Genomic DNA, 21,955 nt, shown 5'->3' with positions numbered 1-21,955 from the left:
GGTGGAGCCCGTGTGCGGGGTGAAGGCCGTGTGTGGGGTGGAGCCCGTGTGCGGGGTGGAGCCCATGTGCAGGGTGTCTGTACACTGAGTGACTGAGTGAGGTACTTGCACCACAGAAGGTCCCAGTGTCTCGTCAACTCTGGTCTTCCTCTTAAGAATGATGCCACAGAGGAGACTCAGTGAGGATGTGCTGTCTGTAAGCTGGACGCTGACCAGATTAATCTCAGTGAATGGATGTTGGGACTGAAGACTGGCAGCTTGTTCTTGCCCTTGTACAAGAATGGGCTTGGCTGATTTCCAGATGGTTTTGTCCACTAGATGAATTAGCATTTTCTTGATTTATTATTAGTGGGCCCCCACAGAGGACACAAGTAACTTCCCAGTTATGCCCATGTGGATTTCCTACACAGCGTTCCCCAGACCCTATTCACTTTCCCAGGATTTCTCTCTGCCCAGCCCTAACCACCCTCCAGTTTATCCCTGGCAGTGGATCAGTATGCATTTGTACCCCAGGCACCGTGAGAAGCAGTACACACCCACACAGGGACTGCAAACTAGAACTCTCTCCGAGTTTCTGCTCAGGGCTCCCTGCAATAATCCTGTTCGTTTTCAGACGGGCCAGTGTGTCACACAGTCTTCTCCAAGTTGAGCCTGGATTGTTTTTCTTCTTCAGTCTACTAATAAGAACCTAGGTGTAAGGAACTCCCTGAGAGATCAGCGAGTCATGAGGATGGTGAGGGCAAAATGGGCTTTACCCTTTGTGCTTGCCTTCACTTTGGACTTGCTCGAGCTCACTTTTCATACGGTGCCTCCATTGCGGTCCTGGCAGTGTGCCTTATGAATTGATGTGCTAGTGGTAGGAAGCACAGGTAACATAGTAACCTAGTTTTTGGAAGACTTGGGCTAGCCACCGCAGATTTCAGAAGGAAGGTATTAAGCATCTGTAGAAAATGTGGGCAGCTAGGTGTAATGCCACACATCTGTAATCTCAGTATTAGGGAAGCCGAGTGAGGAGGACTATATGTTCAAGGCGCGCCTGTGTATGTCAGAGAGACCCTTTCTCAGAATACAGGAGGACGGGCTGTAGGTTAGGGTGGAATGCTTGTGTGGTCTGCCTGAGGTCCTAGGTCAGCACTGCAGAGATGAAAGAGCAGCGACAACAGTTACAGAGCATGGGAGGGGGGCATGTGCTCGGGCCGGCATGTGTGGGCTGCACCCTGAAGGGTAAGCTAGAACTCAGGAGGACAGCTTGAGACACTTGCATCAGTGTGCTGTCACATCCAGATGCTGTGTCCTGTTGAAGAGCCAAGACCTCAGTCACATACATTTGCGAACAAACCTACCCCAGAGTTCCAGGAGCACAGAGAAGTTGCAGCAGGAACTGCAGGAGCTTCTGACCCACGGGCACAGGGGCACCAGCAGATCCCTGACATGAGGGAGATGCCGGAGCACCTGACCCCATGCCTGGCATCCCAGTGAGAGCCTGGTGCTGCCTCATTCTTCCCTTCAGATGATGACCACAGATTTTATCCCCTGAAGAGATTCATCTACACTGGTTATTCAAGCACACGTGGTACCATTAGCTTTAAAATTTCTCTCACTTCCTTGATTTGGTATCGAAAGGAGCCTTCCTGTGACTTGATACTTGAGTCAGTACTTGACTTGGACAGTGGAAGTGCATCCTGGGACTGCATGAGTCCGCAGCCATGGTATGGCAGAGCAGGTCAGCACAGCACTGTTCCTTGTTTCACACATTCCATCAGCTTGCTTGTGATGATTGGCAGGCTGTTCTCATGCGCTGCACCAATCCAAACATGGGGGTGTTTGTGAGGCCAGTCGCCAGGTGACTTGCTTGCAGATTTAGGGAACTGTTAGACCAGTTCTGTGTGACATAATAAGAATGACATAATAAGAATGGTTGGGGATTTAGGCCCTGGGTTCAGTCCCCAGCTCCGGAAAAAAAAAAAAAAAAAAAAAAGAATGGCAACTGTCATTTATTATACGTTTAGCTTCTGGCCAGCGCCTGTCAAGAATTCCCTGTGTGAACCACTGAACTTCCCCAAGTACTTTGGTCTCAATAACTGCATATTATGGACAGTTGGTAGAAGGGGACAGTGGAGGTAGAAGGGGACAGTGGAGTGTTGGCTGGTGTTCTGCTGAAATCATTTAGCTGGGAAGGGGACTAGTCCAGGTCTCTGTGTCTCTAGAACATGTCCTTAGCCCTCTGCTCTCCTACTTTTAGACTTGTAATGTAGAAGGGATTCCCAGAAACCAATAGGGACCTCACACTGTTCCTTCTCTCTTCTCTCTCCTCTCCCAGCTCTAACGGATGAACTGGAGTCTGTGTCCAGTGAGCTCCATGCAGTTGACATCCAGATTCAAGAACTTACAGAGAGGCAGCACGAGCTCCTTCAGAGAAAGTCAGTCCTGACAAAGAGAATCAAGCAGTGCTTAGAGGACTCTGCTGCCGAGGCGAGCGGCGACTGTGACACGTCTCCAGCTGCATGGAGTAAAGAAGGTTTGCCAGCCTCCTGCCTTCCACAGCTGTAGTCTAGAAAGAAGTCACCCGTGGATCAGTGCATGCTGGAGATGGAGCTCTCTGTCGTGAGGGGGACTTGCAGGCAGACATTCTTTACTCATCGCTATAATACTTTATGTGTAAACTTGAAATTTGGGGTTTTATTTTCTCTGCATATGGTCTTAGTAGCAAACATCAGTGTCAAAAAAAAGAATATGAGCCAGATTTTTCAGCATTAACTAAAACAAAAAGTTAACCAGACCTACCCTTTGCCATGAACAGACCCCACTCCTTGTGGTTTTTGTTGTTGTTGTTTGTCTTTGAGGCTGTTGTGAAACTTCCGAAGACCAGTTTGGCCTCCAAAGCACAGACCTCCGACTGTCTCCTGAATGCCTGGATTAAATGCATGTGCCACCACACCCGGCCCAGAACAAACCATGCTTAACTTAAGATCTTGAGTGAAGAGCTCGATAGATGGCTCAGTGGTTAGGAGCACTGATTGCTGGATCTGTTCCCAGCTTACATGGTGGCTCACAACCATCTGTAATCCAGTTCTAGGGTATACAACACCTTACTCTATTAGTCTCTGACGCGTCAAGCACTTACATGGTACACAGACATGTGTGCCGGCAAACACCCAGCTCTACTTACAGTTAACATTGTTGTACAAACATTTATGATTTAATGGAATATTTCAGAAATTACAACTTTATATGTGTGTGGAGACTCTTTTCGGTACTGGTCTCTAAATGCAGAACATTTACACCCAGAGTCTAGAGTTTAATTAAGTTCATTCATGCTTGGCGTTTCAGCTCTGAACTCCTGAGTCACCACTGACTTGTTCCTGTGCCTGGCTGAGCACCGCCCTCCTTCATGCATGCTAATTCTCAGTTACTGGCACTGGCTTACGTTAGGTTCTGGTGTAGTAGTCATATAGCGCTCACTGTGCTTTGCTGTGACTACTTAGTTACACTAATTACAACACTGGTAAATGTTTTGGTGGCTCACAGATATTGAAAGTTTTATGTACTTGTGTGATTTGTATATATTCTGGTAGCTTCATGTGGAAAGTGGCTGCTCACATCTTATTGTCAGTCTTGATCCTTCCAGTCTGCTTAGCTTATTTTTCTCTTTGTAGATTTCCCATGGTCCGGAAAGGTAAAACATGTGCTGCGAGATGTGTTTAAACTGCAGAAGTTCAGACCTCTGCAGCTGGAGACTGTCAATGCCACCATGGCGAGAAAGGACATCTTTCTTGTCATGCCCACAGGAGGAGGGAAGAGCTTGTGCTACCAGCTGCCAGCGCTGTGCTCAGACGGTACGTGACGGTTAATGTGAGTCCGCAGACTGCTTTCAACCCACTTGTTATCAGTCGCAGGTATTCACTACCACGGCTCCATGGGAGAAAAGGCTTATGTGTGGATGGAGAGAAAGGGTGCAGTCAGGGCTGGGCGTATAGAGTTCATGGTGCTTACAGACATTCAGGTGGGCTGCAGCGGGAGGAAGCATGGGGTGAGATGATAGCTCTGGGCCAGGTGAGCTAGCCTGCACTATGCAAATCCTCTGAACCCACCAAAGTGAAGTGTGCACTCTCAGGTGGCATGGGAGGAAGGAGGGCTCGGAGGGACACCTGAGGCTGAGAGGAGGAGGACCTTGCAGAAAGCTGAGGTAGACAAGCACTGGAGGATAGTCAGGGCTAGGAGAGGTGGGAGGGTCACTGACCTGTGATGGCTGCTGGTAGAAGACCACACAAAACCAGGACCTGTAAGTTAGGTTAGAGGCTGGGAATAGTCTTTGACCCTGGCTATGAATTTACGTAGAGCTGGCATGTGACCCAGACAGCAAATGTGGTGGTGAGTGACTAGAAGCTGAGCTTCTGAGGGTGGGGCACTCTGGGAAAGAGTGGCTATGAGGAAAGGAGAGCAGTGTTAGTCTGTCTGATGTGCTATAACACACTGTCTTAGACTGGATAATTTATAAGTAATAAGTTTATCACTCACAGTTCTGGAGCCCCTGGAGGCCAAGACCAAGATGGCAGCAGATTCGATGTCTGGAATGGACCTGTTCCTCAGATGTGGCCCTTTCTTGCTGCATCCTCATATCATAGGGCCAGTCCCTTGTTCCTTGTTTATTGGGACATTCATCCTAGGCCTCACCCTTCCTGCCTGATCCTCTTAACCTAAGGGCTGTGCTCGTCAGCACTGTCCCAGTGTGTATTAGGTTCCAACAAGGAGTTCAGGGTTCAGGATTCAGACCACTGTAGGCATCTTGGTTTTTGACAGATAGGGACATGACCTGTTTAAGTGTATTGAGTGCCTGTCCCTAATGAGGAAGAAGGTGAAAGTGTGGGAAAGAGAAAGAGAGTAACAGACAGGGCAAGAGCCCTTTAAGGTCCCCGTGTGAGTCAGTATATTTCAGTCTGCCTCTCTGCCTGTAAGGAACAGAGTAGAAGTGGAACTGTCATTTCAGCAGCACACAGCAGCTCGCACGTGAAGACTTCCTTCAGTCACTGCCCTGCTCACTGGTTTGCACTCAGGCCACCGATCTGATGTTAAAGTGAAGGCCACATGTGCCTGCCATCCTAAGCACCACAGGCTATGTTCTCTTGGACAGCTTTGAATAATTTTTCCCTGATAAAACAGCCTAGTGTGTATTATTTCATTGAGATTTTCTATACTGGTTGTTAAAGAGGGTAACAAATTAAAAATAGTAAAATGTATTTCTGCAGGATTGAAGAAAGGTAGAAATTTATGTTTTCTTTTAAAACGTACTTATTATTTGAGTTTTTATGTATGAGTGTACGTCTGTGTCCACATGCCTGAGCTCAGAGGAGGAGCTCCTGAAACTAGAGCCACAGATGGTTGTGAATCTCTGTGCTGGGAATTGAATCCTGGTCCTGTGTGAGACTCAGCTCTTAACTGCCCAGCCATCTCCCCACACAGTGGTTCTTGTGTTTTACTTCACTTGCCTTACAGTCATCTTCCTTGGCCATTTGTCCTGCCCGTCACGTCCCTTGAGTTGGTAAATCTGCACCAGCAGCTGCCTGAGCGGTGACAGCCTGGCCGGTGCAGCAGAGCGACTGCTTCAGCGCAGGGCACTGGCCTTGGAGAGTTGACGTAGGTTTGGTTTGTTCTCTCTCTCAGGTTTTACACTGGTGATTTGTCCACTCATCTCTCTTATGGAAGATCAGCTGATGGTTTTACAACAGTTGGGGATTTCAGCTACTATGTTGAATTCTTCTAGCTCTAAGGTATGGGAGCATGGTTTGGAGTTTCAGATGTAAAGTAATCTTAACTGATGTGGGATCCTCACCTGCATCTGAGTGTCCGGTAAGGTATAAACTCTAAATACCATGTTATGAGCCTGGGGCTTCTGCTCACAGCTAGCTCTGGACACTATTTTTGTATGCCCCATGAATTAACAATGCCTTTTTTACTTATAAAGATAAAAGCAATCCATGAAAGCTCAGTACCTCACGAGACAGGAAGTCGTAGGGTTTGGGCTCACTGTCCTTGTGACCTTGTTAGAAGCAGCAAGCTTATTCCCTTAGGTACTGCTTCGGTCCCACAGCAGCCCAGCGCTTGGTGCTCATGGAGACTGCATTCCACATGACAGCCTTTCTCCCGTCTAGACTTCTGAGGGCGCATCTGCTAACATGTTTGTTATGTAGTATAAAGCAAGGAGGGACTGGGAAGATGGTTCAGTGGGTAGTGCTTGCAGCGTGAGGGCAACCTGAGTTTAATTTGGGGACCTATGTGCAAACTGAATGATAGTGGCTCCTGCCTGTGTTCCTGGAGCTGGGGAGGTAGAGACAGGAAGCTCCCTGGAACTTGCTGACCAGCCGGCCTGGTTTAATTGATGAGCTCATGGCTCAGTGAGAGATTGTATCTCAGAAAAGTAAGGTGGGGCATATAAAGAAGGAAAGTTCACTCTGATCTGACGTGACTCCATGTAAACATGGACACATGTGTATATGCATCATACACACACACACACTAGCAAGGAAGGATCTTTCATTGTGCAATCCATTAATACAGAAGACGAGTCACTAAGAGCACACGTGTGTGTGGGGACAGACTGTCTTACCTTATCAGCAGGACAGACCACTTCCAGGCTGTTCCTTATAAATTCTCTTATGGAATTCACAAGTTATGGAATACACAAGTGGTTGCCATTCTCCATCAATCCTCGTAACCCCTTGATTTATTCATATGAACAAATCCAGGCCACATGTTTAACTGTACATTTCTCAGTGTATAACTTGTATTGTTGTTTTACTTGTTAAACTGACTTGTGTGTCAGTGGAGTAGGGCGTGAACATGCCACAGTGCACACACAGGCGGAGGCCAGAGGACAGGGAGTAGGACTCACTCTCCTGCCATGTGGACCCTCCTGAGGATTTGACTCAGGCAGTCAGGTCGGCTCCTTGGCCTGCTGAGCCATCTTGCTGGGCCCTGCACCTCTAATGAAGAGAAAAGTGAAGCACAATGCAACACTTAGCATTCTGATTAAAATATTAATACTTATAATATTTAATGGTAAGTGTACCCAAGAGTCTACATATTTAAATGAGTATTTGATAACTTCATTAAATTAGCTATAATTAAAACAGCTAAATGGTTTTGTCCATGGGTGTATAATTATAAATTTAATGAGTGAATTTGTATGGCCACAGCTACTGTATTTGGTTCACATTTTGGGTTTTATTATTAACAACTTAAAATTATACACATTGTTTATTGGAAAATCTTGACATATTCATGACTCTTCCCTTTTTTGCCAAGTGACTAGTTTTTATCTTCAGCACTCTGGATGTGGATCACTAGGGCACAGCTGTCATGGCTTACCCGGGGATGGGGCTTCATTTTTAGTGAGCCAGCATCTGCTTCTGGAAGAGCCCCAGGCTACTGCTCTTCTGTTGCCTTTTAGTAATGAACACTGGTTTTCACTTAGTATCATGGTCCATCGACTTGACTCTGCTCTGAGTGTCTACTCTGTCTTTCATAGGAACATGTAAAATGTGTGCACACTGAAATGATGAATAAAAACTCCCACTTAAAGCTGATTTATGTGACTCCAGAGAAAATTGCAAAAAGCAAGATGTTCATGTCGAGGCTAGAGAAAGCCTATGAGGCCGGGAGACTGACTGGAGTGGCGGTGGATGAAGTGCATTGCTGCAGTCAGTGGGGACATGACTTCAGGCCGGGTACGGATGTGGGGTTACTTCTCCATCTGCTGATCGCGGTAGGCGGGCCTGCCTCTGCTCACTGTCCACTCATGGAGTCGGTGCTCATTTCCTCTGCCTCCATTCATTAGTGCAGCATCTCAGCCACTTGTTACCCGTGAGAGACAAGCCTCCTCCCCAGTTACATCTCTAGCACTCCGGACCCCTTCTTGACTTTCCTGGTCACTGAGGAATCTGTAGGACTTTAAAGGTATTCTCGTCTTCCTGGGTTTCCAGTGTACCACCCAGCTCCGAGAAGCTCAAGTGTGATGAGATATTTTAGTAATGCTTCAGCTGCCAACCTAATCCCGAAGACACCCTAAAGAAAGTTACTCAGCCTTGTTTTATTAAACAGTCTTGGCTAGGGCGAGTGATTGCCATGCAGAGTCCCCAGGACCCATGACGCTGAGTCCAGCAACTCAGCACCCCGTGCAGGTGGGAGGGACGGTCCCGGGAAGCTGGCAGGCCAGCCTGCCTGCCAGGTGTACGCAGCACAGTAGCAGCAGCAGAAGAGACCCTGCCTTCAAGTAGATAAGGAACCAACACCTAACGTGGTCACTGACGTCTGCATGGATGTGCTCATACACAAATGCTACATACATGCTCATACATACATATATACATACACGTTATTAATTACTATTATTGTTATTGTTTGTTTTTTGAGATAGGGGCTCTCTGTGTAGTCCTGGAACTAGATATGTAGACCAGGCTGGCCTTGCACTCAGAGATCTACTTGCATTTGCCTCCAGTGTGCAGGAATTACAGGCATGTGCCACCACACCTGGCTACAAGTTTTAATTTACAATTCCTATCCCCTGACCTAGCCCACTTTTCCTTCTGTGACTTTTCACTCTCAAGGACTTCTGGGTCAGCTTGTTCATCTATCATGGGTCCCATGTTTTCCCCGGGCAGTCTCTAGGTTGTCGTCATGGTCTCTGCTGCATTTGTCCTGGACTGTCACCTTCTACTAGCCCACATCAGGTGGGACGGGTCCCTTCCCTGCTGTCTACACGGCTGTGCGGCTTTGTACCACAGATCAGCTTCCCATCAGTAGCCACTTAGCCCTTTAGCTGTCCAATCCTTCCGGTAGTCCTACCTTCTCCCTTGCTTGCTTACCATCGTGAAACAAACACATGAAAGGAAGTGAATTTCTTACTTTCCAATTTTTTGTATGTTTCATTTTTTCCTTAAATACTAGTGTTTTCTAGAGTTTTATTCCATCTGTCTTTATCTTTCTTTTTTTTACATTTCTTTAGTGACAGGATCTTATGGCCCAAAGACTGAGATAGATATATATTACATGTGAGTGTTTTGCCTTTGTGTGTGTATATCCACCTTGTGTTCCTGGTGACTGAGGAGGCCAGAGTGTTGGCTCCCTGGACTGGACTGAGCTACATGTAGGTCCTGAGAATGGAACTCAGTTGAGCAACCAGTGATTTTGTCTTATCCATGCTGTCACTGCAGCTCAGCACTGCAGGCATCTGATGTGGGCCTTGAGATAGGATTCCCTTCATCCAGTGTTTGCCTGTTCCAGCATAGTCTGTGCAGTGCTAGCCAAGGCTGATTTCTGGAACAAGAGCCTGTGTGTTCTTTGACTTTCGACTTGTGTGGTGACCCCTTGAACCTTATCAGAGTCCAATCAGCTGGCTGTGTTGTTCACAGCTTCCAGGAAGTCTGCTTTCTTAGGAGGCCTTCTTGAGAATGCAGGCAGAAGTCAGAGGGACTGAAAGTGACAGGACTTTTGTAAATTGATTATAAGGCAGGCTCTGCACAGCTGAAGGAAGAACTGAGCATAGGGAAGTCAGAAGGGGAAAGCTGGAGGACCAGTGGTGACCTCAGTACTTTTCTGAGCACCAAAGGACAAACCAGAGCTGAGAGGGTCATACAAAGTATCAAGGGGCTCGAAGTGGGGAAGAGCTCTCTGTGAAACCGTGACCTCAGTGTAACATCTGTGGAGCCTGCTAAGGCCCTAGCAGAGCCAGTGTTGGTTGTCAAAGCTTGTGTTGGGAGAGGAGTCCAAGGAAGAGTGGAAGAGACCAGGTTGGCTAGAACTTGTAGGAAGATGTTCAGAGACAAGCAGCACTTGCTACTGTACATGGAACGAATTCTGGGAAGTAAAATTCCTGAATGGATTGGACAGTAGACCATACCCTGTGATCTGACTCCCCTGAATGGTGCTGGGTAATTTTCACAGTGACTGGTACTGCTGTGTGCTGTGCTCCTTCCTGACCTGGTTAGTGAACTTCTTTGTAGTCTTCCAGACCTGACACAAATGCCATCTCTGAAATCTACAACTCCCTAGGCAGTCACGCTCTCCTCGGTGGTCACAGGGCTTTCTCTTGACACCTAGCATTTCCTACCACATTTCTTTATCAGTTTCTTCCAGACATTTTAAGTACTGAAGGGGTATGAAGGACCACTCTTGTCATGACTGGGTGTGTGTGGCAGGTACGAGTCTGAATGGTGTCTTGGAAGCAGGTTCTTCCCAAAGTGGCTTTACCACTACTTGTCTTCTGCTCTGAATTGATACTCTGAATGGTACCAGGTGGTAGGATTGCTGACAGCCACACAGATGATTGATGGCTTCTTCTAGCTGTTTGCAAGTCAAGTGTTCTGATTATCTCACTGTCTTTTTTTTTTTTTTTTTCTTTTTTTTTTTTTTTCGGAGCTGGGGACCGAACCCAGGGCCTTGCACTTGCTAGGCAAGTGCTCTACCACTGAGCTAAATCCCCAACCCCTTATCTCACTGTCTTGTAAGCCCGTTGTGCAGAGCTTGACAGCATGCCTAGTGTTCCTTATTGCATGACCTTTACTGGGGCTATCATTGCTATTTACCCCAGATAGAGAAGGTAAGGACAAGTCCAGCTTGGTAAAGTGATGGGACTTTCATTACTTATAGGTACATGAGTGACTCATGAATGCTGGAGTCCTGGGCAGAACTTATAGGCAGTTACACTATTGGAGAGCCTCCCTTCTCCCACTAATTGCTTACTTACATAACCTCATAGAGATGCCTTTTCAGTCATGTGAGTTTCTTGAGCCTGAATGGCCTGCCAGCAATGTTTCGGTCAAGAGTAACGACCTGCATAACACCTGCTTTCATAGGGAATGAATGTGACCTCTGTCAAGAACATTATTTCTGAAGAAAAGTGCAGCAAAACTTCTGAGTTCAGGAAGCACCAAGCCTTCAAATTTGTTATAGCCAAGTCTGCAAGTAAAACAAGGTGGCTGTCAATCTGTGCTGTTAAGGATCTGACTTACTCTTTCTCTGAGGGACAGACAGACCATTGTCATCTTTTTCAGATTACAAAGCACTCGGCATCTTGAAGCGCCAGTTTCCCAACATCTCACTGATTGGGCTGACAGCAACAGCAACCAACCATGTTTTGAAGGATGCACAGAAAATCCTATGTGTGGAGAAATGTTTGACATTTACAGCGTCTTTCAACAGACCAAATCTCTACTATGAGGTACACAGGTTATACTTCTTTACTGTGTTTATGACATAATGACAGTATAAACAGTTCTAATGTCATAAAGTAATTATTAGGACATTAGTAAAGTAGTGCTTTAGTTTCTCTGTGACTTGTACAGCATAATCTCCATTAGGCTGAATAGAAAACAATGCTGTGATAAATGATACCGTCTTTTTTTATACAATATGAGCGAATAGGGTATATTTGCTAAATTCTTTCTTGCACAGGATTGAGAGCAAGGAGGGGTGATATCTGTGTGACTGAGTAATGAAACTATAAACACACACTAATGAGTTTGCCAGTATTTCCCATGTGGGTTTCTCTGATACTTGAAGGTAAAATCTCCCAGTGGCTTTCCAAATCCTTTCAATCTGTTTTAAGGACAGATGTAATCTTTGCATTGTCATTACATCCATACTGTGCTTCATGGTTTTATTAAAGCATCAAACAATAAAAAACCCCCATGTTCACAAGTTACCTGCTGTTTATATGCCTCCTCGTCTCCGGCAGATTATGATCTGAAAGTCAAGGAGACAGGCTAGATACAGGCAGGGATGAGTCATATGGGCGAGAGTGACAGGAGGAGACACTACCCGAGAGGGAATCACACCTCAGAGGTGGTTTGCACGTACAAGTTAGATGACACTGGTGAGTCTACTTTTTTTTTTTTTTTTTTTTTTTTCCGGAGCTGGGGACCGAACCCAGGGCCTTGCGCTTCCTAGGCAAGCACTCTACCACTGAGCTAAATCCCCAACCCCTGAGTCTACTTTTTTATGAGAAAGCTTTTTGCAGGTTCGGCAGAAGCCCTCGAGTGCTGAAGACTTTATCGAAAACATTGCAAACCTTATTAATGGACGGTACAAAGGAAAGTCAGGTAATGCTAAAAGCAGATCAACTTGGGGAACCTTTTCATAGAGTTTATGAAATGACATGATCCCTCCAGTGATAGATGACTGACACCAGAAGATGAAGTCAGATCCATTCACTTGGTCTAGTAGGCTGTCTGTGACATCCGTGTCTCGTTGGAATGCAAGCTGCCTGCTTTGCCTCCTGAGGAGTGGATGGCAATGCTGAGTATTGTTGACAAGTTAGTATCTGTAGGGTACTGCAATATTCTGAAGAGACACGGGACACATTACCTCACAGGAAGGGCGCTGTCCATACTCTCCAGGTGAGGGGGGTAAAGTTGGGAGCATCTGTTTCTGAGTTCCAGGACTAAGGATTTCACTGGCGAGACTGAAGCCTAGTATCCCTTCAGCACTGTCCTCAAGGTTGTTTGTAGAGTGTAATGGTATGCGGCTGTTTGTCCCTCCTGGAGGGTGTGCCTACAGCCTTTTGCTATGGCTACTCCTGGAGATGGGAAGTTGAACCACACCAAGGCAGATTATTCAAACCCAGTCTTCACATCATCTTATGGAACTTCCATCAGTTTAAGAAGTGCTGTGTAGTGGGATAAAGTTGCAGAGAGCAGAGGTCTTGGGAACCCCAGGTGGTATGAGCTGGTATGAGCTGGTATGAGCTGGTATGGCTCTTTTATGTTTCTGACAAGCTGTATATCAACCTAGGATTATGCCCACCAATCGGTATGTGCTCAGAGGCTTGGGACTTTATGACTCCTTTCCCCTTTCTGCCTTGTAATTGTTCATTGTCTTGAGCCTGTTACACAGTAAACTCCCAGCAAATGTGACCTGCATATGTATCTAATACTTGGCCATCTTTTACCTCAGGAATCATATACTGTTTTTCTCAGAAAGACTCTGAACAAGTCACCATTAGCTTACAGAAGCTGGGGGTCCGTGCAGGCACTTACCATGCCAACATGGAGCCGGAGGACAGGACCAAGGTTCACACGCAGTGGTCAGCCAATGAGCTTCAGGTTAGCATATGCAGTCTGGGAAAGCCTGATCTACCCTTAAAATATGTAAATGACTTAACTAACTGACCAAATATTAACACATTTTAGGTGGTAGTGGCAACAGTCGCATTTGGCATGGGAATTGATAAGCCTGACGTGAGGTTTGTCATCCATCATTCAATGAGCAAATCCATGGAGAATTACTACCAAGAGAGTGGGCGTGCCGGTATGTAGGTTCGACCAGGAGTAATCTCAGGAGGTTTTATCGAGGACGTGTTTAAGCATCCTGAGGGTTGTTTTTTTAATTGGTTATTTTTTATTTACATTTCAAATGTTAGTCCCTTTCCTGGTTTCCCGTCCATAAGCCCCCTATCCCATCCCTCTCCTCTTCTTCTATAAAGGTGTTCCCCTCCCCAACCAACCCCCTTACCAGAATCCTGACTTTTAATACTTGTTTTTAGGTACTAATTTTTAGAACGAGTCTTTTTTAAAGTCATATTTATACTTATTCTTACATTCTGTTAGGTTTAAAAATTGTTTTCTTGTGTGTTGTAAAATATGTTCATGTCTGCCATTGAAATTTTTACTTAGTGGATTCATTCACATGTACAACCAAAATAAGTGAACTACTCATGACAGTTGTTTTTCTATCTTAAACTGATCTGTGATGAGCCTCTGTATAGTCATCTAACCGGCCCCTCAGGGTAGCTCTTGCAGATTAACTTCACATAGGAAACTTACAGCTCCATTGTGAAGCTCTTTCTGCCAACTGACATGTTTTTGCATGTTCTGGGTTTTTAAAAGCAATGACGCAATCCCAAAATTCCTCAAAGCACAGGTCGAGATGACTGGAGAGCAGACTGTATTCTGTATTACGGCTTCGGAGACATATTCAGGATCAGCTCGATGGTGGTCATGGAGAATGTGGGACAGCAGAAGCTGTATGAGATGGTGTCATACTGCCAGAATATCAGCAAGTAAGCCCCCGCCTTCCTGTACTGTGTGCTGTGTGAGCCCCCTGCCTCCCTGCACTGTGTGCTGTGTGGTATGGCAGCTGCGTGCACTGCTGGAGAACACTGGAAATGCAGGCGTCTACAGTGGGCCAGCCCTGGGCCCCTCCTGCCTTCATCTTAAAGAGACACTGTCTGTTAGGGGTCCCCAAGGCCAGGCTGTTGAAGGTTATGCATCAAGAAGCCCCTTTCCTGGCTCTGCTGCTTAGCTGTGTATAGTGACTGGGAAAAGGCATCCGGGAAGCTAGGCATTTCGGACTGAAGTTCAGACAAGTCCATTCACCCTGGTTATGAGTCACTGACTAGTCCAGGGCGGGATCAAGTTTCTCATTAGGAAATACATGGCAGTCTCTGCTTACATCACTCAGGGCCCAGAGGCCCTGGGCCTCGACCATCCTGTGCCTTATTACCTGTCACACAGAGAGCTCAGAAGTGCTGGCAGTGACCTGCCAGTGATAAAATGGTATTTGCTTTCCACCTGATGCCTCAGTAGTCAAAGGAAAGGAGAAGGTGGAAATTTCTTTAATGGTCCAGGAGACTGTTTTCAGATTTAGCCTAAACTATAAGAACGTACTTCATCATCAAGACAGTCTCCTTACAGTGAGGCCGACCACTTCTGTAGCAGTGGCTCTCGCACTGCTGGTAGAGCAGGAGACAATTGAGATTCCTTCGTGGGTCCACTGTAGTCAGGGTCCTTAAGTGGCTGAGGGAGTAGAGAGGTCAGTTTGCTGAGAGAAAACTGAGCTCACAGTTGATGGCTCTGAGGGTGGAGGGGGACAGGAACCAAGGAGTATGGGCAGAAATACTCTAGAAAGTATTAAGGGCACAGAGGTTAGGGCTTCCAGAAACATCCAGCCTGCCATCACTTTTACTTTGACACTAAGATTTTTTTTTTTTTTCTTTTCTTTTCGGAGCTGGGGACCGAACTCAGGGCCTTGCGCTTCCTAGGCAAGCGCTCTACCACTGAGCTAAATCCCTAACCCGACACTAAGATGTTTTGTACACATGGTGAGATAAAACACTTGTGTGGTCCTGGTCACTACATCTGTGGGACTCCTGTGGCAGCAGTAGAAAGCCAACAGGATATATATGTACTCCAGAGCAGAGTCTGAATACTTGGTGAGATGAGTAACTTCTCTCCCGTGTGTCTGCAGGTGTCGCCGTGCGTTAATAGCCCAACATTTTGATGAAGTGTGGAATGCAGACGCCTGTAACAAAATGTGTGACAACTGCTGTAAAGACGACTGTAAGCTTGTTTGTTGTTTTAGGCTCTTGAGAGGCTAAACGCAGTGAGGGCTTCATTGGGAAGGTTAGACTCTCCAAACAGATTCAAAAGACAAACTGATAAGAATTAACAGACTCAAAAGTGATACAAATCATTAAAAACAAAGCTAGGTCAAATGTGTATGACACATTTTATATTGCTATCCTGGAGGCAGCACATTTTTAAAGAAATGTTAGAGTTCCTCTAAATAGAAATACTGTTACATAAGGAAAGACAATCCTTAGTATTTCACAGTCTGTCTTGGTCAGTGGCTTCTCACAGTACAGGGTTCCGTGTTTTGTGCTGTGTTCTTGAGAAGCTGGACTGACCACGGTTCCGATGGTTCAGTGGATGGTCTCTGCACTAACTTGACGGCTGCAGATGCTCATTTACTAGTTCAGAAGGCTGTCTTACAGAGACCACACTGACATGGGTCCAGCATGTAAGTCAGGATGCTAAGCCCAGTACTTGGGGCCTTGGACTTAGGATGTTCTCTAGGAGCCCAGCCTGGCTCTCACAGTATGAATGAATGATGATCAGAATGAGGTAAGAAAGGGAAGAGCACTTGGTTCTGCAGTGCTCACCTTCCAGTGACAGCTGACAGACACTTGTTACCAGGGCACACTTTGGTCTTTGATAGTCAGGTCATTTTCTTTACATCACCCCGATCCTTACATGTGTTTTAGGGACAGAATTTGATCTGGTGATAGAGCCTTGAGGAACAACACCCTGGTCTTAATTCTGAGCACATTTAAAAAAAAAAAATATGTGTAAGGGGCCTGTCGTGCTTACTGAGCCAGTTAAAGCAGAGGTGGCTTCCTGCCCTCATCTTTAGATCCCAGTTGCCCACCATGTCTGTCCTTGCAGCGTTTGAGAAAAAGAATATAACCGAGCACTGCCAAGCCCTGATCAAGATTCTGAAGCAGGCAGAAGGACTGAATGAAAAGCTCACCCCACTGAAGCTGATTGATGCTTGGATGGGAAAGGGAGCAGCCAAGTTCAGAGTGGCTGGCGTTGCTGTCCCAGCCCTTCCCCGAGAAGACCTGGAGAAAATCATCGTACATGCTCTCCTGCAGCAGTATCTCAAGTACACAGCCCATTTGTCTTCTGTGTCTGTTTCTTCCACTGTAATTGGAGCAAAGTGAACAGCTTCACAGTTATTTGATGTGAAGCATTATAGGAAACAGTTTATCTAATTCTTAGACTTTGATCACAAAGTCAAGAAGGTTAAAACAAACCCCAACCTAGTTCCTTAACTAGGTCTTTGTGCTGGTCTAGTGTTTCTTAGATCAATGTTTTAAAAATATTTTCTGTGACTCCTTCAAGTTTTCTGTGGCTCTTTTTTTCCACAGGGAAGACTACAGCTTCACGGCTTATGCTACCATCTCGTATCTGAAGGTGGGACCCAGAGCTAGTCTTCTTAGCAACGAAGGCCATGCTGTCACTATGCAAGTGAAGAGGTCCACACAGAGCAGCGTTAGGGTAACTGGCTATTCATTTTCAGTGTGTGCCTGAGGCCTGTGGGCTTTTCTGTAGTTCTTTACTAGGTTTGGTTAGACACAAATGATGTCAGTTTTCTTCCTATGTTTTGATTTTATAAGTGTGCAGGGCTTTAGACTGGCCCAGTGTAGAGTGGGGGGCTGTAACCGCTTAGAATGTGAGGACTGCAGATTAAGTCCCACGAGATACTTCCCTTGTAATACTGGATGGAATCTGTTCTGGTTAAGAAGTCTGCTGGATTCTACTACTGTGGCTTAATAATAGAAGTCCTTTCTGTGACCCTGAAAACCAGAGCTCCATCCTGAGACTGATTCCTGCCCTCTAGTGGAGGAGAGGACCTATTTCTGTGGACTGTCTTCTGACATCGATGGTGTGCATATAGGTACACTATAAACAAGTCAAGCTGTCCAAACCAAGTCTGCTTCCCAGAGGCAGCAAGCCCGTTAACTGAGTGCTGTGGCAGCCTCTGGGAACTGCATGCCCTCTTCAGAGTGCTTGCTATGCTGGCATGGGCTCTCCCTTTACAGCATCCTCCTTTACTAAAGACAGTTGCCCATATTTGAGTAGAAATGTGTAGCTTGGAACCAGGTCCCTTAAGGAGTTGATGATTCCGAGGGGGTGTTCTGGGACTGCTAAGCTCATGAGAAAGCTGTGTGGCTGAAGGTTGGTTACCAGGGTACCACTTTGTCATTCTGTTGCAGGCTGCGTCACCTGAAGCTTGTGAAGTGGATTCAAAGGGGAAAGAAAAGAGCTCAGGTAACTTCCAGAAGTCTAAAAACAGGCTTCAGCCATCTGGCTCTAAGAACACAGGCGCTAAGAAAAGAAAACTTCATGATGCTTGAGTGTTACTTAATCTGACACAATGTAACTGCTTATGTGTGTTTATGTGTGGGTCACTTTTATAATCAGCTATAATTTTTGAAACAACTTTATGTTTTATACATATAAAGCTGTTATTTTCAGAGCTTACTTACATAATAATGAGAAGTACAACTTTCATGTAAAGTTGTCTAAACATGATATATCTGACATTAAGTCCACGTAGCTTTTGTAAGCCCATTTGCCTTGCTGTAACTAGCTGTTATCTTCTGACGTGACTCTCCTTTAAAGCAGTACTATGCTGACATGGGCTCACCTTTCCAAGTGGGTGACATTTTAAGCTGAGCAATGTGGATGACTTCTGGTGAGAAAAGCTGCTGTTCTTGTTCAGATAGAAACAGTAAGTCGACAGTAATGAATGTATCAGCAAGAAGGCTCTGCACAATCTGCACTCTGATCTAAGTAAACCGAGACAGCAAGCCTCCTGAAACCCCAGCCTTACTATGATGTTCAGGCAAACAAAGGATCTGGTGCTTTGTATGAGTCAAGGTTTATTGTCAACTGTGTACTAGGAGTGTTCATCTGCAAATCAGTCATTAAATGGATCCATCCTAAGGATTATTTTCTTTCTTTCTTTCCAACCTGGAATCTGGCTTCTGCATTCTCTACTGAGTGCTCGTTCACTCAGTGTGGTTGTTCGGTTTCCCATGTTTTCTCCGTATTTTGTGCTTTGTATTCCTGAAGAGATTCCAATTTCAGTCAAAATAATCCTCTATATCGATATCTGGATTTAGCAGATCCTCCCCGTATGATGAAAGGTCCATTTGGTTTAAAATTAAATTTTCAAATGTCTCCTCCAAGTCAGTTTCACCAATTAAGACAGCTCCCATCATGCGTCCGTTGTGCATGACGACTTTGATGTACTCCTGTCCCCTGGTGCACCTCAGCATTAACTCGTGGTCCACACCCAGGCCTTGTGCGTTGTATTTGCCTAGCAGCACAACCTGAAGCAGAATGGAGATCGTCTTTCTGAGCAGCTCCCTCCAACTCCCACAGATAACAGTGTCCAAGTTATCTAGGCCATGTCAATGTAGACAGAAAAACCATTCCTTACAGTTACAGTGGGAGGGGCCCAAAGAAAGCATTTAAATGGCATGAACAAACTATGTAGATAAGACTGCCATGCAGCCTACAGTCATATTAAAAAACAGCCAGTGACTATATTCATCATTAATAGTTTTAACATTAATAAAAGTAGAACATCTATGTGGATGAAATCTTTATGAATGTTAGAGCTGTCTCATGAACGAGCTACACAAAATGAGCCCATGTTTTCCTAGACTCATGGCTTAGAGATTAAATGGGTGTGTCTGTGCGTGCGTGTGCGCGCGTGTGTGTGTGTGCTCGTGCCATGGGTGTGTAGGTGCCCATGGAGGTCAGAAGAGGGTGTTAGATCCCCTGAAGTTGTAGGTGGCTATGAACTGTAAAGTGGGAACCGGGAACTGAACTCAGGTCTTCTCAAGATTAGCAATAATCACAGAGTCATCTTTCCCGTCCTTGAAATAGCATTCTTGACATCACTGGAACTATAGGTTGCCATACTTTCAAGTCAAAAGGATATCCATTCCCTTTACCACTTACCTTATAGTTAAAAAATTTAGTGACATGAGCAAACAGTTCAAAGCTGAAGTCCATGTCAATAGGATGCCCCATAGTAGCTGCAGCCATGCACTTGGCTGCATAGCACCCCATCTGCCGTGCCTGCGTCCACAGTCTCATCTGAAACAGTAGGAAATGGTACTTCTGGTTATCATCTGAAAGAGAGGGGGGGAGAGAGGGTGTGTGTGTGTGTGTGTGTGGGGGGGGGCACATTCGTGAGCAGGAATGGGGTACACCCATGCTATGGTGCACACAGGAACGTCAGTAGAGGCCTTGAGTCCTTGACTTCCACTCTGTCTGAGGTGGGGTCTACTTTGTGGTTCTCCCAGTGAGTACTCTGGCTTAGCTGGCCTCCTGACTCCCTAGGGACTCCCACCTCACAGCAGGAGAACTGGGTTATAGTAGCTTGTGCTGAGTCCAGCTTTTACACGGATTCAAGGAACTCAAATCTCTGGTCTTCATACTTCTGTGGCAAGAGCTTTTATACCCACTTTAACTACTTCCTCTGCACTAAAGTTTCAATCTTATAAATTCCCTTAAGTGTACTTCCAGGGAGTCTGGGGTTTGTTCTAGCTAGTGTTATCTTTAGTGGTCACAAGTGGACACCAGTCAAGATGGTATTCGCTAATTCTAGCATCAAACATGAAGGGATAATAACCCAACTGTATATCTGATTAATTTCACTAATAGAATGAGGATTTTAGGTGTTATGAAGTGGGACAAAATGTCATCAGTCTTTACTCCAAAGTCTGTCGTATACCCAGGCCTTTGCTTCTTGGTGACAGTGAAGCCTCTGAGCGGACTCTGGTCAGACAGACACAGGTGGACTTCAGGCCCCGACTCTCACAAGGCCTCAACCTCTTTATGACAGTGCTTGTCTCTCCTTTATTATGTTTTCATTGCACTTTGCAGAGGTTTTCATGTTGTTTTTTTTTTTACTCTCCTGATACAAGACAGAAATCGTACTATTGGGAGTGACAGGAGAGTACTAATAAAGCGTTTACGTATTTAACTTGTCTCAGCTTCAGCTTTTTCACCTGAAATAAACACTAACTCTGCCCCACGGCTACTGGGAGGACAGGCTGGCTATAAGCGATCGGTTCCCTCTATCTGTGTACCCATGTGGGATGTGTACCTAATGCTGACCTCCTGTACGGATCCCAGCTGCAGCCTGAGCTCTGGGCACCTCCTGTACAGATCCCAGCTGCAGGCTGAGCTCTGGGCACCTCCTGTACAGATCCCAGCCGCAGCCTGAGCTCTGGGCACCTCCTGTACAGATCCCAGCCGCAGCCTGAGCTCTGGGCACCTCCTGTACAGATCCCAGCCGCAGCCTGAGCTCTGGGCATGTCCAGAAGACAGTGTCTGCTTGTACTCAGTCTCTGTAGGGTTTGATGACACAGAGTCTGCTATAGAGCAGCAGAGCACAGCACAGCCAGATGGCATCAGAAGAGCCTACAAAGCCACAGCACTGGAACTACCTGGCAGGTCTCTCTGACCTCTGACAGCCCGACGCTGTCTCCAGAGGTCATAAAGGAGAGCTGAGTGACGAGGATTTGAAGGGATCACAAACACTTCATAATATTTAACTAAGTTCAAAACTTCATGTCTGGCTACATTCATAGCTATCCTGGGTACAAGCCTTTGGGCCATGGGTTGGACACACCTAACTGAGTTCATTGAGTCTGCACTGTGGGTTAGCATGTAAAACCAGGAGATTCAGAATAAGGGGTACCCTTATTTTGAGCTACTTTCCCCCCTGTATCAAATTATGACAATGATATAATTGCTGTGGACAGGTTAAGCAGAAGAGAACGGTTAATGCCTACAACTTTATAAATTAAAACCATTTCAGTTTACTGTAACACTAAGTGATTTTAACGTGGGAATCTCCTTATTCATCAGAAATCTGCTCCAGTGGCTTTGGATTTAAAGTAGAAAAGCTGGAGCAGACAACTGGACTCCTCAGTAGCTGACCTAGACTGACAGACACGTGGTTCTACATGCAGGCTCACCTGCTGCCAGACTGGGCTTGGCGGCCAGCATGCAGTACAGATGTCTCCAGCAGCATAGATATCAGGAAGTGACGTGCGCATCTGCTCATCTACTCTCAGGCCGCCATCTTCTCCTAGGTCAAACTAAACAGTTTTTCATTAGCATAAGGATGACAGAACCAGACAGGACTTTTCATTCTAATGAGCAGGGCAGGCCTGCACGCACTAACAAACGCCAATCTCTAATCAAAAAGGTAAAAGGAGCTACGGGAGTACACAGACCTGGCCGGACTGTCTAGGGATTCAGTTCCTACCCAACAGATCTCAATGTCCCAGAATTTCAACATTAAGAATATTCAATAGTTAATGTTTACCCCAACCCTAATCAAAAGAACATTAAGACTTCAAAAGCTAAAATGCTTATAGAACCATCTGTAAGATTTACTCTTGAGAACTCACACAGGTCAGTCTGTCACCAACCCCTTGATAAACTGGACACTGGCTCTAGATGATCTTAAGCTGGATGTTAACTGCTTAAGGATGCGAAGTAGAAGAGAACACTGTGAGTGGGGTGTTGCTGCTAAATTCAGTTACAGTTACTACTACAATGATGGCTGTTTAAAACCTAGACACTGT

General features: G+C 45.8%; 2 protein-coding genes across 21 annotated transcripts in view; one reads left to right on the top strand and one right to left on the bottom strand.

Annotated features, from left to right (window-relative positions):
• The window catches only part of Recql (RecQ like helicase), a 24,618-nt gene extending 6,334 nt beyond the window's left edge, over positions 1-18,284 (top strand). For 5 of the 16 annotated variants that reach the window (XM_039107702.2, XM_063286167.1, XM_039107701.2 and 2 more), the window contains exons 3-16: positions 2,321-2,518; positions 3,657-3,836; positions 5,662-5,768; positions 7,526-7,724; positions 11,049-11,215; positions 12,014-12,095; positions 12,949-13,097; positions 13,185-13,302; positions 13,915-14,053; positions 15,241-15,332; positions 16,218-16,437; positions 16,703-16,832; positions 17,552-17,606; positions 17,961-18,284. In XM_039107702.2, the coding sequence (XP_038963630.1) occupies positions 2,321-2,518; positions 3,657-3,836; positions 5,662-5,768; positions 7,526-7,724; positions 11,049-11,215; positions 12,014-12,095; positions 12,949-13,097; positions 13,185-13,302; positions 13,915-14,053; positions 15,241-15,332; positions 16,218-16,437; positions 16,703-16,832; positions 17,552-17,606; positions 17,961-17,974 (1,850 nt within the window). In that variant the 3' untranslated portion in view covers positions 17,975-18,284. Of the gene's footprint in view, positions 1-2,320; positions 2,519-3,656; positions 3,837-5,661; positions 5,769-7,525; positions 7,725-11,048; positions 11,216-12,013; positions 12,096-12,948; positions 13,098-13,184; positions 13,303-13,914; positions 14,054-15,240; positions 15,333-16,217; positions 16,438-16,702; positions 16,833-17,551 lie in introns of all 16 variants that reach the window. The other 11 variants (XM_063286171.1, XM_063286170.1, XM_039107703.2 and 8 more) reach the window with 3 other exon arrangements.
• Positions 15,483-21,955, bottom strand: part of Pyroxd1 (pyridine nucleotide-disulphide oxidoreductase domain 1) — a 19,016-nt gene continuing 12,543 nt past the window's right edge. The window contains exons 10-12 of one of the 5 annotated variants that reach the window (XM_039107464.2): positions 21,341-21,463; positions 19,311-19,448; positions 15,483-16,475 (exon numbers count right to left, since the gene is read on the bottom strand). In XM_039107464.2, the coding sequence (XP_038963392.1) occupies positions 16,434-16,475; positions 19,311-19,448; positions 21,341-21,463 (303 nt within the window). In that variant the 3' untranslated portion in view covers positions 15,483-16,433. 5 annotated transcript variants of the gene reach the window in all.

This window comes from Rattus norvegicus, chromosome 4 (genome assembly GCF_036323735.1).
Source record: "Rattus norvegicus strain BN/NHsdMcwi chromosome 4, GRCr8, whole genome shotgun sequence".
In the NCBI taxonomy this organism is placed as follows: Eukaryota; Metazoa; Chordata; class Mammalia; order Rodentia; family Muridae; genus Rattus; species Rattus norvegicus.
The sequence above is the reverse complement of the archived record's forward strand: the minus strand, read 5'-3'. Positions and strand labels throughout refer to the sequence as shown.